The sequence below is a fragment of the Microcaecilia unicolor genome, chromosome 5 (assembly GCF_901765095.1).
Source record: "Microcaecilia unicolor chromosome 5, aMicUni1.1, whole genome shotgun sequence".
In the NCBI taxonomy this organism is placed as follows: Eukaryota; Metazoa; Chordata; class Amphibia; order Gymnophiona; family Siphonopidae; genus Microcaecilia; species Microcaecilia unicolor.
The window spans coordinates 176,955,935-176,972,370 of record NC_044035.1 but is presented as its reverse complement, the minus strand read 5'-3'; the positions used below and the strand labels follow the sequence as shown (position 1 = coordinate 176,972,370).

The 16,436-nt window shown below is 47.5% G+C and overlaps 1 protein-coding gene across 2 annotated transcripts in view; it reads right to left on the bottom strand.

Annotated features, from left to right (window-relative positions):
• COG4 (component of oligomeric golgi complex 4) overlaps positions 1–16,436 on the bottom strand; it is a 144,862-nt gene that overhangs the window by 99,832 nt on the left and 28,594 nt on the right. For both annotated transcript variants that reach the window (XM_030203608.1, XM_030203609.1), the window contains exon 5: positions 14,842–15,035. In XM_030203608.1, the coding sequence (XP_030059468.1) occupies positions 14,842–15,035 (194 nt within the window). The remainder of the gene's footprint in view (positions 1–14,841; positions 15,036–16,436) is intronic.

Below are 16,436 nucleotides of genomic sequence, written 5' to 3'. Positions count from 1 at the left end.
CAGCGGAGACAATGGGCAGCCCTGGCGAGTTCCACGTTCTATCTGAAATGTCGACGTGTACCCACCATTGATTTTTAATCGAGCTATTGGCCTTTCATATAACCTATGGAGCCATCCCAGTAGACCAGTCCCAACTCCCATATGTTCCATAACTTCCCATAGATAGGGCCACTCCACCCTATCAAATGCCTTTTCTGCATCTGTACTTAGCAAAGTGACCGGCATATCTTGTCTCTTAGCCTCCCATATAACATGCAGTGTACGACGTACATTATCTGCTACCTGCCGGCCCTTAACAAACCCAGATTGGTCAGTATGTACTAATTTTGGTAGGATTGCACCTAGCCGGTCTGCCAACACTTTTGATAATATTTTTATATCTAGATTGATCAGCGAGATTGGTCTATAGGACCCACATATAGCTGGGCCCCTTCCTGGCTTTAAAAGCAGAGATATTCCCGCCTCATGCATACTAATGGGCAATGACTGACCCTCAAAACAGGCATTACCCACTCTCATCAACAAAGGTCCCACTTCCCCCGCAAAAAGTTTGTAAAATCTGGCGGAGTAGCCATCCATTCCCGGGGCCTTTCCTCCCTTAAGATTCTTAATGACTCCTGTGATTTCATCAAGACGAAATGGAGCTTCCAGCTTACGGCTCTCCTCGCTAGTCAGTTTGGACAGCCCAAGTCCCTCAAAACTCTGCCGCACCTCAGCAGCTTCCAACCCTATTTCTCTTTTGTAGAGCTCTTTATAAAAAGTTAAAAATTGAGTTCTAATTTCGTCATCCCTGTAATATAGCTGATCCCCTGGGCCTTTAATTTTTGTAATGGTATGATTTCTCTGCCTAGCCTTAAGGCAATTGGCCAGCATTTTCCCTGACTTATTACTATATTCATAAAATTTATGTTGGAGGAGCTTCCTCATAAATTCCACCCGCACTATTTGTAGCTTTTCTAGTTCCATCCGGCACCTCCTGAGCTCTTGCAAGTCTTTTGCCAAACCCCCCGCCTGGTGTTGTCTTTCCAGATGAACCAGTCTGGATCTCAAATTGAGTTCCGCTGCTTCTCTGGCGCGCTTTTTACGAGCCCCCCACTTTATGAGATGCCCTCTAACCACCACCTTCAATGCATCCCAGAGCGTCCCATCTGAAACCTCCCCCGTGTCATTGCTTATGCAGTAAGACTGGATCACTTTACGAATATCTGCACAAATTTTGTGGTCTCCCAGTAATGACTCGTTTAATCTCCAGAAGAGGAGCCGATCTTCCTCCCTCCACCCCTTCAGTTCAAGTTCTACTGGAGCATGGTCTGAAATACTAATGGGGCCAATCTCAGAATCTAACACACTATCCCAGAGTGTGCGACTGCACCAAATCATATCTATTCTAGTATATGTAGTTTGTGAATGAGAAAAAAATGTATATGTCTTTTGGCCTGGGTGTCTGAGCCTCCAAACTTCAACTAAATCTAACTGTGAAGTCAATTGTTTTAGTTTTTTACTGTGGGTCACATTTATGCTGCCTCCTCCTCTAGAATGGTCCATTGGTGACATATATGTGTTAAAATCACCTCCTAAAATCATATGACCTTGTTGGAATTGGGAAAGTTCCTCTGTCATTTTATCGAAAAAGTCCCCCTGCCCCACATTCGGAGCATATACATTCACAATAGTCACAGGTTTGCCATATATAAGTCCCTTTACCGCCAAACATCTGCCTAGGACATCTTTATAAATATCATCAATTATAAATGGTATACCTTTCCGAACATAGATTACAAGCCCTCCCACTTTTCCTCCTCTTTTATCAAAATGAGCTATACAATCAGCAAAAGATTTGTGCTTGAGCAAATGAGCATCACCACTCCTAATATGTGTTTCCTGTAGCATTACTATATCCCAATGAAGCCGTTGCACCTCCCGAAATACAAGACTGCGCTTTGATGGGGAGTTCAACCCACTGACATTCCATGTACCCACTTTTAACCCCTGACCCCCCTCCCCCTCCCCTCCCCCCCCCCTGAAATAGCTGGTAGAAAACCTGCCAGCAGGTGGTTCTGAGGAAGTAACTCCTCGCCAGAGCAGACTATTATTAAGCTTCGTATGAAAACCCCCCAATTGCAATACACTGTTTCAATCCTTATCCCTCTCTCTAATCTTGTCTTAATATTATTGCTAGCCAACATAAAACATATGTATTAACAACATTTCAGGAGCGACATGAAACTGTCACCTAAAATAGACATGTTCAACCAACTGATTATATAATTAACACTGTATGGTATGCATCCAGTTCTCACTATCGTGTGTTCAGGTCCCACTCTTCTTTGGAGATCCTCGAGGACTTGTTTCCTTTCTGGATCCCACTCTCTGCCATGTGGATGCCATGCGTGACTGATTCGCATTTGTAGAGGTTGATCCAGAAGCTTCTGGTGGCAAATCCTTACAGCCCAGATCTTTCAATATAGTCCACGCCTCTCCTAGCCGTGACACCCTCCGGGATTGACCTCCAACTGTAAATTGTAATCCAAAGGGAAATGTCCATCTATATCTAATGTTGGAGTGTTGAAGATATTGAGTAAGATCTTTAAATGATCTTCTACGTTGTAGGGTGCCTAATGCCAGATCTTGAAATATCGTAATTTTCTGGTTTTCCCAGAGGACATCACCCTTAGCTCTTGCTTTTCTCCAGATCATGTCTTTGACTGTATAACTTGAAAAACAGACGATTATATCTCGAGGTTGAGAGGACCTCCTGGGTCCCAGGCTTCTATGTACTCTGTCAAATTGGACTGCAGGATCTCCTTGTTCCTGCTGGATCTCTGCAGTCTCTCCCAGAATAAGAGCACATATTTCTCTAATGATTTTAGCACAATCCATATTTTGATCAGTATCTGGTATGCCTTTAAATCTGAGGTTACTTCGCCGTGATTTTCAGTACTGTAGAATGGTCTAAATCCAGATTGAGAACTATGTAAAATGGAGAAGGTATGAAAGTACTCCACAAGTTAATATGCAAATATTCCTTCAGCCATTTTGACAAGCAGATGAATTGAGGCAATCGTTCTGTAATTAGAGACCACACTCTTGCTGATCTGAATGTTTTTTTGGGATAGGTTTTGTGGGATAGTACAGCCAATTAGAGAGACTACTTCCAGAATCTACTATTATTACTTATTTCTATAACTCTACTAGACATATGCAGTGTTATGCACAAACACACAAGAGATGGTTCCTGCTCCAGAATCCTGATGTTTGCATGCAGGACTGTAAGTTCTATGAAAAAGTCAAAAGACTGCTTTAACAAAAGACATTTTTCCCAACATTACTCTTACAGAAAACACCCTAAAATTTGTTACAAGCACTATCTGTGTTTTGTGGACAACTACCCCCTTCATATGGAACAGGAGCCGTATTTTTAAGCTCTCCCACCACTCAATGTCCCAAGGAATGAGCTTGGCATAATAAATAATCCCTGCCTGATCTTAGAGCTGCTGCTGTTTCCTAGAACCTGGACTACTGAAATTCATAGTAAACATACATAGTAAACATAGTAGATGATGGCAGAAAAAGACCTGCACGGTCCATCCAGTCTGCCCAAGAAGATAAATTCATATGTGCTACTTTTTTATTTGTACTGTCCTCTTCAGTGCACAGACCGTATAAGTCTGCCCAGCACCATCCCCGCCTCCCAACTACCAGTCCCGCCTCCCACCACCAGCTCTGGCACAGACCGTATAAGTCTGCCCAGCACTAGCCCCGCCTCCCAACCACCAGTTCTGCCACGCATTCTAGGCTAAGCTCCTGAGGATCCCTTCCTTCTGCACAGGATTCCTTTATGTTTATCCCACGCATGTTTGAATTCCGTTACCGTTTTCATCTTCACCACCTCCCGCGGGACGGCATTCCAAGCATCCACCACCCTCTCCGTGAAAAAATACTTCCTGACATTCTTCTTGAGTCTGCCCCCCTTCAATCTCATTTCATGCCCTCTCGTTCTACCGCCTTCCCATCTCCGGAAAAGGTTTATTTGCGGATTAATCCTTTCAAATATTTGAACGTCTGTATCATATCACCCCTGTTTCTTCTTTTCTCCAGGGTATACATGTTCAGGTCTGCAAGTCTCTCCTCATAAGTCTTGTAACGCAAATCCCATACCATCCTCATAGCTTTTCTTTGCACCGCTTCAATTCTTTTTACATCCTTAGCAAGATACGGCCTCCAAAACTGAACACAATATTCCAGGTGGGGCCTCACCAACGACTTGTACAGGGGCATCAACACCTCTTTTCTTCTGCTGGTCACACTTCTCTCTATACAGCCTAGTAACCTTCTAGCTACAGCCACCGCTTTGTTACACTGTTTCATCGCCTTCAGATCCTCAGATACTATGACCCCAAGATCCCTCTCCCCATCCGTACCTAGCAGACTCTCACCGCCTAACACATACGCCTCTCTTGGATTTCTACTCCCTAAGTGCATCACTTTGCATTTCTTCGCATTGAATTTTAATTGCCAAACCTTAGACCATTCTTCTAGCTTTTTCAGATCCTTTTTCATGTTTTCCACTCCCTCCGGGGTGTCCACTGTGTTACAAATCTTAGTATCATCCGCAAATAGGCAAACTTTACCTTCTAACCCTTCGGCAATGTCACTCACAAATATATTGAACAGAATCGGCCCCAGCACCGATCCTGAGGCACTCCACTACTCACCTTTCCCTCCTTCGAGTGAACTCCATTCACCACCACCCTCTGGCGCCTGTCCGTCAACCAGTTCCTAATCCAGTTCACCACTTTGGGTCCTATCTTCAGCCCATCTAGTTTATTTAAGAGCCTCCTGTGGGGAACCGTGTCAAAAGCCTTGCTGGAATCTAAGTAGATTACGTCTATAGCACATCCACGGTTCAATTCTGCAGTCACCCAATCAAAGAATTCAATGAGATTCGTTTGGCACGATTTCCCTTTGGTAAAACCATGTTGTCTCGGATCTTACAACTCATTTTCTTCCAGGAAATTCACTATCCTTTCCTTCAGCATCGCTTCCATTACTTTTCCAGTAATCGAAGTGAGGCTTACCGGCCTGTAGTTTCCAGCTTCTTCCCTATCATCGCTTTTGTGAAGAGGGACCACCTCCGCCGTTCTCCAATCCCTCGGAACCTCTCCCATTTCTAAGGATTTATTAAACAAATCTTTAAGAGGACCCGCCAGAACCTCTCTGAGCTCCCTCAATATCCTGGGGTGGATCCCATCCGGTCCCATGGCTTTGTCCACCTTTAGTTTTTCTAGCTGTTGATACACAGTCTCTTCCGTGAACGGTGCTATATCCACTCCATTCTCAAATGAACTTTTGCCAGTCCATCGTGGTCCTTCTCCTGGATTTTCTTCAGTAAAAACAGAACTAAAGTATCTATTTAGCAAATTTGCCTTTTCTTCATCATTATCTACATAGCGGTTTGCAGTATCTTTTAGTCATTCTCCTTTCACTAATATACCTGAAGAAATTTTTGTCACCCCTCCTTACCTTTCTAGCCATTTGTTCTTCCACTTTCGCTTTCGCCAGACGTACCTCTCTCTTGGCTTCTTTCAGTTTCCTCCGGTATTCCTCCCCGTGTTCCTCGTCTTGAGTTTTTTTGTATTTCTGGAACGCGAACTCTTTAGCCTTTATTTTCTCAGCCACTTGCTTGGAGAACCATAGCGGTTTCCTTTTTCTCTTGCTTTTATTTACTTTCCTTACATAAAGGTTTGTGGCCCTATTTATAGCTTCTTTCAGCCTGAAACAACTGTCCTTCCACTTCTCGTATGTCCTCCCAGCCCATCAGCTCCTTCCTTAAGTATTCCATTTTACTAAACTCAGCATGCTTGAAATCCAGGACTTTGAGTTTTGAGTGGCCACCCTCCTCTTCAGCCGTCATATCAAACCAAACCGTTTGATGGTCACTGCCACCCAGGTGGGCACCCACTCGGACATTTGACATGCTATCTGCATTTGTGAGCACCAGATCCAGTGTCGCTCCCTCCCTCTTGGGTTCCATGACCATTTGTCTGAGCAGAGCACTTCGGAAATCATCCACAATCTCTCTACTTCTTTCCGATTCCGCAGATGGAACCTTCCAATCTACATCTGGCAGATTGTAATCTCCCAGCAACAGCACCTCTCTCTTCTTTCCCAACTTTTGAATATCTGCGATCAGGTCTCTATCTAATTCTTCCAATTGTGTTGGAGGTCTGTAGACAACACCCACGTGGACAGAGGTTCTATCATCTCTTTTTAAGGTGATCCATATTGCTTGTTCCTTACCCCAGGTCCCTGTCATTTCGGTTGCTGTGATATCATTTCTCACATATAGAGCTACTTCTCCACCTTTACGACCCTCTCTATCCTTCCTAAATAGATTATAGCCTGGTATGTTTGCATCCCATTCATGGGAACCATTGAGCCATGTCTCTGTGATTGCAACAACGTCTAAGTCTGCCTCCAACATCAGGGCTTGAATGTCATGAACTTTGTTGCCAAGACTGCGAGCATTTGTGGTCATCACTTTCCATTTACATTTCCTGGTATGTGTTTCAACATTTGATATTTTGGTGTGTTTTTTGTCTTTGGGTCCCTCCATATCTTTTTGTTCCACCTTAATTTCTTTTGTTTTTGCTGTTTCTTCTGGCTCAGTTCTATTTTTAGGAACCTCACAGAGCTCTAATGGAGCAAAAGAATTCTGTAGGGGTAACACTTGTGAGGGTGTATGCCTCTGTGTCACATGACGAAGTCTGCCTGAGCCTACTGTGAACCATCTATTCTTAGGTGGTTTTATCCTTTGAGGCAGTGGTGTGAATTTCGTTTGATTTTGTGCAGTCTTAGAAGTTGCTTTAAGTGCATCTAATTCCTGCTTTAATTTACTGAGCTCTTGTTTTAAACTAGCGAGCTGATTACAGATAGGACAAGCTTTAAGTTTCCAGATGATTGGCCTTGAAACTAAAGCTCCACAATTATTACAGAGAATAAAAGTCATCTTGATTTGTTGAATGGGTATGAGTAGGTATTGTATGATGGGGCTTGACAGTGTACAAGATTAACTTTACTCCTCAGCAATTTGAGACAGTTGTAATTCGGGTGGAGTTAAGTTGTGATAAGTAGTATAGTTAGAATAGGGATTTAGGAAGTGTCAGTCTTAGGGTGGGTGGGTGGGTATAAAGCAAATGCTACATACCTGTAGAAGGTATTCTCCGAGGACAGCAGGCTGATTGTTCTCACTGATGGGTGACGTCCACGGCAGCCCCTCCAATTGGAATCTTCACTAGCAAAGTCCTTTGCTAGCCCTCGCGCGCACCGTGCATGCGCAGCCGTCTTCCCGCCCGAAACCGGCTCGAGCCGGCCAGTCTCATATGTAGCAAGACAAAGACAAGGGAAGACACAACTCCAAAGGGGAGGCGGGCGGGTTTGTGAGAACAATCAGCCTGCTGTTCTCAGAGAATACCTTCTACAGGTAGGTAGCATTCGCTTTCTCCGAGGACAAGCAGGCTGCTTGTTCTCACTGATGGGGTATCCCTAGCCCCCAGGCTCACTCAAAACAACAACCATGGTCAATTGGGCCTCGCAACGGCGAGGACATAACTGAGATTGACCTAAAAAATTTACCAACTAACTGAGAGTGCAGCCTGGAACAGAACAAACAGGGCCCTCGGGGGGTGGAGTTGGATCCTAAAGCCCAAACAGGTTCTGAAGAACTGACTGCCCAAACCGACTGTCGCGTCGGGTATCCTGCTGCAGGCAGTAATGAGATGTGAATGTGTGGACAGATGACCACGTCGCAGCTTTGCAAATTTCTTCAATGGAGGCTGACTTCAAGTGGGCTACCGACGCAGCCATGGCTCTAACATTATGAGCCGTGACATGACCCTCAAGAGCCAGCCCCGCCTGGGCGTAAGTGAAGGAAATGCAATCTGCTAGCCAATTGGATATGGTGCGTTTCCCCACAGCCACTCCCCTCCTATTGGGATCAAAAGAAACAAACAATTGGGCGGACTGTCTGTTGGGCTGCGTCCGCTCCAGATAGAAGGCCAATGCTCTCTTGCAGTCCAATGTGTGCAGCTGACGTTCAGCAGGGCAGGAATGAGGACGGGGAAAGAATGTTGGCAAGACAATTGACTGGTTCAGATGGAACTCCGACACGACCTTTGGCAAGAACTTAGGGTGAGTGCGGAGGACTACTCTGTTATGATGAAATTTGGTGTAAGGGGCCTGGGCTACCAGGGCCTGAAGCTCACTGACTCTACGAGCTGAAGTTACTGCCACCAAGAAAATGACCTTCCAGGTCAAGTACTTCAGATGGCAGGAGTTCAGTGGCTCAAAAGGAGGTTTCATCAGCTGGGTGAGAACGACATTGAGATCCCATGACACTGTAGGAGGCTTGACAGGGGGCTTTGACAAAAGCAAACCTCTCATGAAGCGAACAACTAAAGGCTGTCCCAAGATCGGCTTACCTTCCACATGGTAATGGTATGCACTGATTGCACTAAGGTGAACCCTTACAGAGTTGATCTTGAGGCCAGACTCAGACAAGTGCAGAAGGTATTCAAGCAGGGTCTGTGTAGGGCAAGAGCGAGGATCTAGGGCCTTGCTGTCACACCAGACGGCAAACCTCCTCCATAGAAAGAAGTAACTCCTCTTAGTGGAATCTTTCCTGGAAGCAAGCAAGACACGGGAGACACCCTCTGACAGACCCAAAGAGGCAAAGTCTACGCTCTCAACATCCAGGCCGTGAGAGCCAGGGACTGGAGGCCGGGATGCAGAAGAGCCCCTTCATCCTGCGTGATGAGGGTCGGAAAACACTCCAATCTCCACGGTTCTTCGGAGGATAACTCCAGAAGAAGAGGGAACCAGATCTGACGCGGCCAAAAGGGAGCAATCAGAATCATGGTGCCTCGGTCTTGCTTGAGTTTCAACAAAGTCTTCCCCACCAGAGGAATGGGAGGATAAGCATACAGCAGGCCCTCCCCCCAATGCAGGAGGAAGGCATCCGATGCCAGTCTGCCGTGGGCCTGAAGCCTGGAACAGAACTGAGGGACTTTGTGGTTTGCTCGAGATGCGAAGAGATCCACCAAGGGGGTGCCCCACGCTTGGAAGATCTGGCGCACCACTCGGGAATTGAGCGACCACTCGTGAGGTTGCATAATCCTGCTCAACCTGTCGGCCAGACTGTTGTTTATGCCTGCCAGATATGTGGCTTGGAGCACCATGCCGTGACGGCGAGCCCAGAGCCACATGCTGACGGCTTCCTGACACAGGGGGCGAGATCCGGTGCCCCCCTGCTTGTTGACGTAGTACATGGCAACCTGGTTGTCTGTCTGAATTTGGATAATTTGGTGGGACAGCCGATCTCTGAAAGCCTCCAGAGCGTTCCAGATCGCTCGCAACTCCAGGAGATTGATCTGTAGATCGCGTTCCTGGAGGGACCAGCTTCCTTGGGTGTGAAGCCCATCGACATGAGCTCCCCATCCCAGGAGAGACGCATCCGTGGTCAGCACTTTTTGTGGCTGAGGAATTTGGAAAGGACGTCCCAGAGTCAAATTGGAGCAAATCGTCCACCAATACAGGGATTCGAGAAAACTCGTGGACAGGTGGATCACGTCTTCTAGATCCCCAGCAGCCTGAAACCACTGGGAAGCTAGGGTCCATTGAGCAGATCTCATGTGAAGGCGGGCCATGGGAGTCACATGAACTGTGGAAGCCATGTGGCCCAGCAATCTCAACATCTGCCGAGCTGTGATCTGCTGGGACGCTCGCACCCGCGAGACGAGGGACAACAAGTTGTTGGCCCTCGCCTCTGGGAGATAGGCGCGAGCCGTCCGAGAATCCAGCAGAGCTCCTATGAATTCGAGTCTCTGCGCCGGGAGAAGATGGGACTTTGGGTAATTTATCACAAACCCCAGTAGCTCCAGGAGGCGAATAGTCATCTGCATGGACTGCAGGGCTCCTGCCTCGGACGTGTTCTTCACCAGCCAATCGTCGAGATATGGGAACACGTGCACCCCCAGCCTGCGAAGTGCTGCTGCTACTACAGCCAAGCACTTTGTGAACACCCTGGGCGCAGAGGCGAGCCCAAAGGGTAGCACACAGTACTGGAAGTGACGTGTGCCCAGCTGAAATCGCAGATACTGTCTGTGAGCTGGCAGTATCGGGATGTGTGTGTAGGCATCCTTCAAGTCCAGAGAGCATAGCCAATCGTTTTCCTGAATCATGGGAAGTAGGGTGCCCAGGGAAAGCATCCTGAACTTTTCTTTGACCAGATATTTGTTCAGGGCCCTTAGGTCTAGGATGGGACGCATCCCCCCTGTTTTCTTTTCCACAAGGAAGTACCTGGAATAGAATCCCAGCCCTTCTTGCCCGGATGGCACGGGCTCGACCGCATTGGCGCTGAGAAGGGCGGAGAGTTCCTCTGCAAGTACCTGCTTGTGCTGGAAGCTGTAAGACTGAGCTCCCGGTGGACAATTTGGAGGTTTTGAGGCCAAATTGAGGGTGTATCCTTGCCGGACTATTTGGAGAACCCACTGATCGGAGGTTATGAGAGGCCACCTTTGGTGAAAAGCTTTCAACCTCCCTCCGACTGGCAGGTCGCCCGGCACTGACACTTGGATGGCGGCTATGCTCTGCTGGAGCCAGTCAAAAGCTCGCTCCTTGCTTTTGCTGGGGAGCCAAGGGGCCTTGCTGAGTCGCACGCTGCTGACGAGAGCGAGCGCGCTGGGGCTTAGCCTGGGCCGCAGGCTGTCGAGAAGGAGGGTTGTACCTACGCTTGCCAGAAGAGTAGGGAACAGTCTTCCTTCCCCCGAAAAATCGTCTACCTGTAGAGGTAGAAGCTGAAGGCTGCCGGCGGGAGAACTTGTCGAATGCGGTGTCCCGCTGGTGGAGCTGCTCTACCACCTGTTCGACTTTCTCTCCAAAAATATTATCCGCACGGCAAGGCGAGTCCGCAATCCGCTGCTGGATTCTATTCTCCAGGTCGGAGGCACGCAGCCATGAGAGCCTGCGCATCACCACACCTTGAGCAGCGGCCCTGGACGCAACATCAAAGGTGTCATACACCCCTCTGGCCAGGAATTTTCTGCACGCCTTCAGCTGCCTGACCACCTCCTGAAAAGGCTTGGCTTGCTCAGGGGGGAGAGCATCAACCAAGCCCGCCAACTGCCGCACATTGTTCCGCATGTGTATGCTCGTGTAGAGCTGGTAAGACTGAATTTTGGCCACGAGCATAGAAGAATGGTAGGCCTTCCTCCCAAAGGAGTCTAAGGTTCTAGAGTCCTTGCCCGGGGGCGCCGAAGCATGCTCCCTAGAACTCTTAGCCTTCTTTAGGGCCAGATCCACAACTCCAGAATCATGAGGCAACTGGGTGCGCATCAGATCTGGGTCCCCATGGATCCGGTACTGGGACTCGATCTTCTTGGGGATGTGGGGATTAGTTAAAGGCTTGGTCCAGTTCGCCAGCAATGTCTTTTTGAGGACATGGTGCAGGGGAACAGTGGACGCTTCCTTAGGTGGAGAAGGATAGTCCAGGAGCTCAAACATTTCAGCCCTGGGCTCGTCCTCCACAACCACCGGGAAGGGGATGGCCGTAGACATCTCCCGGACAAAGGAAGCGAAAGACAGACTCTCAGGAGGGGAAAGCTGTCTTTCAGGAGAGGGAGTGGGATCGGAAGGAAGACCCTCAGACTCCTCGTCAGAGAAATATCTGGGGTCTTCTTCCTCTTCCCACGAGGCCTCACCCTCGGTGTCAGACACAAGTTCACGGACCTGTGTCTGCAACCGTGCCCGACTCGACTCCGTGGAGCCACGTCCACGATGGGGGCGTCGAGAGGTAGACTCCCTCGCCGCATCGGCGAAGCTCCCTCCGCCGACGTAGTCGGGGAGCCTTCCTGGGAGGCGATGGCAGCCGGTACCGCACGCGGCACCGACGCCGGAGACCTCACCTCGGGCGATGGGCCAGCCGGTGCCACGCTCGACGGTACCGGTGGCGCAAGCACCGCCGGTACCGGAGGGGTAGGGCGCAGCAGCTCTCCCAGAATCTCTAGGAGAACGGCCCGGAGGCTCTCGTTCAGAGCGGCTGCAGAGAAAGGCATGGAGGTCGATGCAGGCGTCGACGTCAGAACCTGTTCCGGGCGTGGAGGCTGTTCCGGGCTGTCCAGAGTGGAGCGCATCGACACCTCCTGAACAGAGGGTGAGCGGTCCTCTCGGTGCCGATGCCTGCTGGGTGCCGACTCCCTCGGCGACCCAGAGCTCTCGGTACCGACACGGGAAGGGGACCGGTGACGATGCTTCTTCGACTTCTTGGAACGAAGCATGTCTCCGGAGCTTCCCGGTACCGACGAGGAGGACGCGATGTCTCGGCGCCGATGCAGAGGTCCGATGCCTCGATGCACTGGCAGCCGAGGATGAAGCTCTGGACGCTGAAGACGCCGATGCACACGATACCCCCGGTGCCGATGCCGACGAAGAGCCCGAGAACAAAACGTTCCACTGGGCCAATCTCGCTACCTGAGTCCGCCTTTGCAAAAGGGAACACAGACTACAGGCCTGAGGGCGGTGCTCGGCCCCCAGACACTGAAGACACGACGCGTGCCTGTCAGTGAGCGAGATTACCCGGGCGCACTGGGTGCACTTCTTGAAGCCGCTGGAAGGCTTCGATGTCATGGGCGGAAAAATCACGCCGGCGAAATCAAAATCCGAAATGACGAAAGTGAGCACCAAACCTTTGAGGGAGAAAAATCTCGACCGAGGCCGAAAAGAGGCCTACCCCGACGACGAAAGAAAACTTACCGGGGCAAAGTCTGAAAATACGGGAAGGGGCAAAACGAAACCCGAGGGGGCTTCCGGAGCACTTCCCGAACAAATTTTTTAAAGATTTTCCGAAGAAAAAAACACGTCAAAGAGAAAAAGGACGCGCGAGGTCGACTTTCCGGGGCTCGACACGGTGAAAACACAACCGTACCGAGTGCGGACGAAAGAAGACTGGCCGGCTCGAGCCGGTTTCGGGCGGGAAGACGGCCGCGCATGCGCGGTGCGCGCGAGGGCTAGCAAAGGACTTTGCTAGTGAAGATTCCGATTGGAGGGGCTGCCGTGGACGTCACCCATCAGTGAGAACAAGCAGCCTGCTTGTCCTCGGAGAAACCTAAACTTGTGGAATGTGTTTACTGTAAAACCTATCTTAGGCCTGTATTAAGCCTCTTTTCTACAAAGCTGATTGGGACAAGGGGAACACAAGGATAGTAGGTAGAGATGTGCAAAAAAAACCACAATTCTAGGGTAGGAAAAGCCACAAATATAGCCAGTACAAGCCTTATCTGAGTTTCTCCCAGCCAGAGACCAGCAACACAGCTCTCCACAGAAAACACACTTGTGCTTTTAAAATGGCTGCAGAAAAAAGCCAGGTGAGCTGAGATGGATGGGGTGGGGGAAGGAAGGAGCTCAGAAACTTGGCAAAAGAAAGATTTCTAATACTTGCTGGCAGCTTGAAATCAGAAATCTAGTTTTCAGATTCACAGATATCAATAAACCAGTTTGAAACACAAACAGTTTGAAACACAGTCAGATTATACAATCAGATCAAACATGTTTTTTTTTTTTTTAAATCTTTTCAGGAAAATATATTTGCAGGGACAATGCTAATTCCTTTAGCATTGCAGAGTGCAAGCCGACCTGATGACATATCATCTTCTCTACATAGTACAGGTAGTATACAATAGTAACCAGCTTCACAAGAGTTGTTCAAATGGCCTCTAAGGTAACTAATTATAGGGAGTATCTGAGCAGAGAAATCTACCTTCATTATTATGCTCGAATTGGGAGCAGCAGAAGAGACCTCCTTCAACCTCCTCATTTCTCTGCGGGCTTCCTCGGGTGGCTTCCAAACAATAAGTGCAGTTGCCACCTCTCCTTTAGCAGATTCAGATCCAGTTACCCACTTTCTGGAGCTCTTCCTGACACCAGACATTCCCAGGCTATGACTTCCTTACTGTTGGCTGTGGGAGATAGTATAGAACCAACTCCAACAGCTATATTGAGAAATTTCACGTCAGAGGGGACCAAAGAATGCACTGTGTCAATCCCAGAAGACACCGATTAGAAGAGCTACTCTTGGTAAGGCTGCCACTTGATTGCCTTCTCTAGCAAAGGAAACGATTCCTGCATTTTCAGACAAAATACTCGCAAAACAATCCAGGTCTGCTGCACTACTACTACTTAACATTTCTAAAGCTCTACTAGGGTTACGCAGCGCTGTACAGTTTAACATAGAAGGACAGTACCTGCTCAAGGAGCTTACCATCTAAAGGACAAATGTACAGTCAGTCAAATAGGCACAAGGGAGGTACAGACTCTGGAGAAAAGGTTTTGAGCCTTTTTTTCCATTATACCATCATAGGTGTATTACAAAGAAAAACGAAACTCAACAGAGGGAGGGGGAAAAAAAAAAAGAGCACTGACTTCCAAACCAAAGCACAGGATCTTTTCACCGGACCTAACTCACATTCTCCAAAAGAAAGTGATTGATAAAATACAATTAAAACAGTACTGCTTCTTTGTTAATTTGTGAAAGGTACTGTTTACTAAACAAGAGCAATACAAAAGTACCTCTGTGGATGTGCAGTAGGTTTTGATATACAGAAAATTATTACATGGACATATATCAAGTGATTATTACAATAAATCAGGCAGCACTGAAGGTTTAGGGCTGGCATGGGTTACACATTGGCATTACCATAGTATTTCAACAGGTTATATGAGAGTAATTTGTAAAGGTCTTTGAAACACATGAGGGCAGAAGTCTCTAGTTTTGCAACTAGTACAGCTTACCTGTTGGCAGAGATACTCTGAGAACTTGCTCAGCCCCTCCTCATGCAAGCCGAGTAAAGGAAAGATCTTGAAGAAGCGTTCCACCTGCGGCAAGTCCCCCTCCTTGGTGGCCACACTGAATTTTTCAGCAACAATGACCTTCAGGCGCTGCTCCGCATCCTGCAGGAGATTCAGGTTGGCATCGATGATGCTACCTGGCACAGCCAAAGAGAACAAAAGGTGAGAAAATTCAGCTAGCCAGAACCACCTATCTGCAGATAGGCATCTTGATAATGAAAACAGTAGCGTGTACTGTAAAATTATAGCTCAAGGTATTCTGGATAGGTAAGCTTCCTTTCTCTCAAGCTGCCATGCCATATGGAACCTGCAGTTACATCACTCCTTGGCATGTTAATGGGCAAGGCCTGAAGCCGCAGAACCAGAGTGATTATTTATGGCTTTTCTCTCAAGCCCCTTCCCCCTCCCCATTCTGTCTCTACTATACTGAGAAACTCCCACCAAAGCCCCAGTAGTCCCTTTTTTTCCCCTGCTATATAGAGCAATCTTCTCAAATGCACATATTTCTGGCTTACATTCTTAGCCCTGCACAAAGTGTAATGTACATATCATCACAATTTTAGGAACATATTTTGTTTGCAAATTATATTAATACACTATTTTGAATATTTTCTTTCTAAAATCAAATGCTTAATGTCTTCTGTTTCACTAGTTCTTTGTTTAATTCACTTTTCCATTTCAAAAACTTTTCTTCTTTCATCATCATTAACCATCATCACTTGCAGTCTTTGATTACAAAGATTGAAAACTAAGGAGCACCAGTTCTGTCTGTGCTCATCTTTCCTATTTACTTTGTGCATATTTCCAGATCTTGACACAGGTATATTTTCCTCTCTCACTGGTGCTTTCTTTCATATAATCCAATACAACAATTAGCTGGTTAAAAAAACAACCAAAAAAAAAAAACGAAAAACACAAAAACCAACCCCCTCCCAAACCCAATGCATAACCTAGCAAATTTCAACTTCCTGTTGGCCAGGTCTTCCACCATGATTCACCCACCTCCCCTTCTTCATTGACTTTTACTTTTGAGATTAAGTGTCTTCTAGCTACTTTTCAAAACTCAAAAAGCACATGCTTTATCATACCCCTCAGAAGTTGTATACACCCATCAGCCTCTTCTTTACCTTTAGATCTATGCTCCTAGTACTTTTAAGACTTTTTATTGAAGTGAACAACCAGTACTGCAGTACCAATCACGAAGAAACAAATGAAAAATGAACAAAATAAAACAAGTTCCTTTTTAACCCCTTCTCTCTCCCACCTCTCAAATATCATCCAAGTGAACCAATATACAAGGGCTAGCTGGGTGATGACTCCAATTCTCTGTTAACCAGCATCTCCAGGCTCCAAGTTAAAATAAGACGGGGGGGGGGGGGGGGGGGAGCTCCAATATCCCCCCGCCATAGAAGGAACCTCCGTAAAGATATCCAACCCCCCCCTTACCTCTTCCTCCCAACCAAAAAAACACACCCAAACTCACTGTCACATCAAACAACAACTCAGAAATGGAAATAACTGTATCAATTACCAGCAAA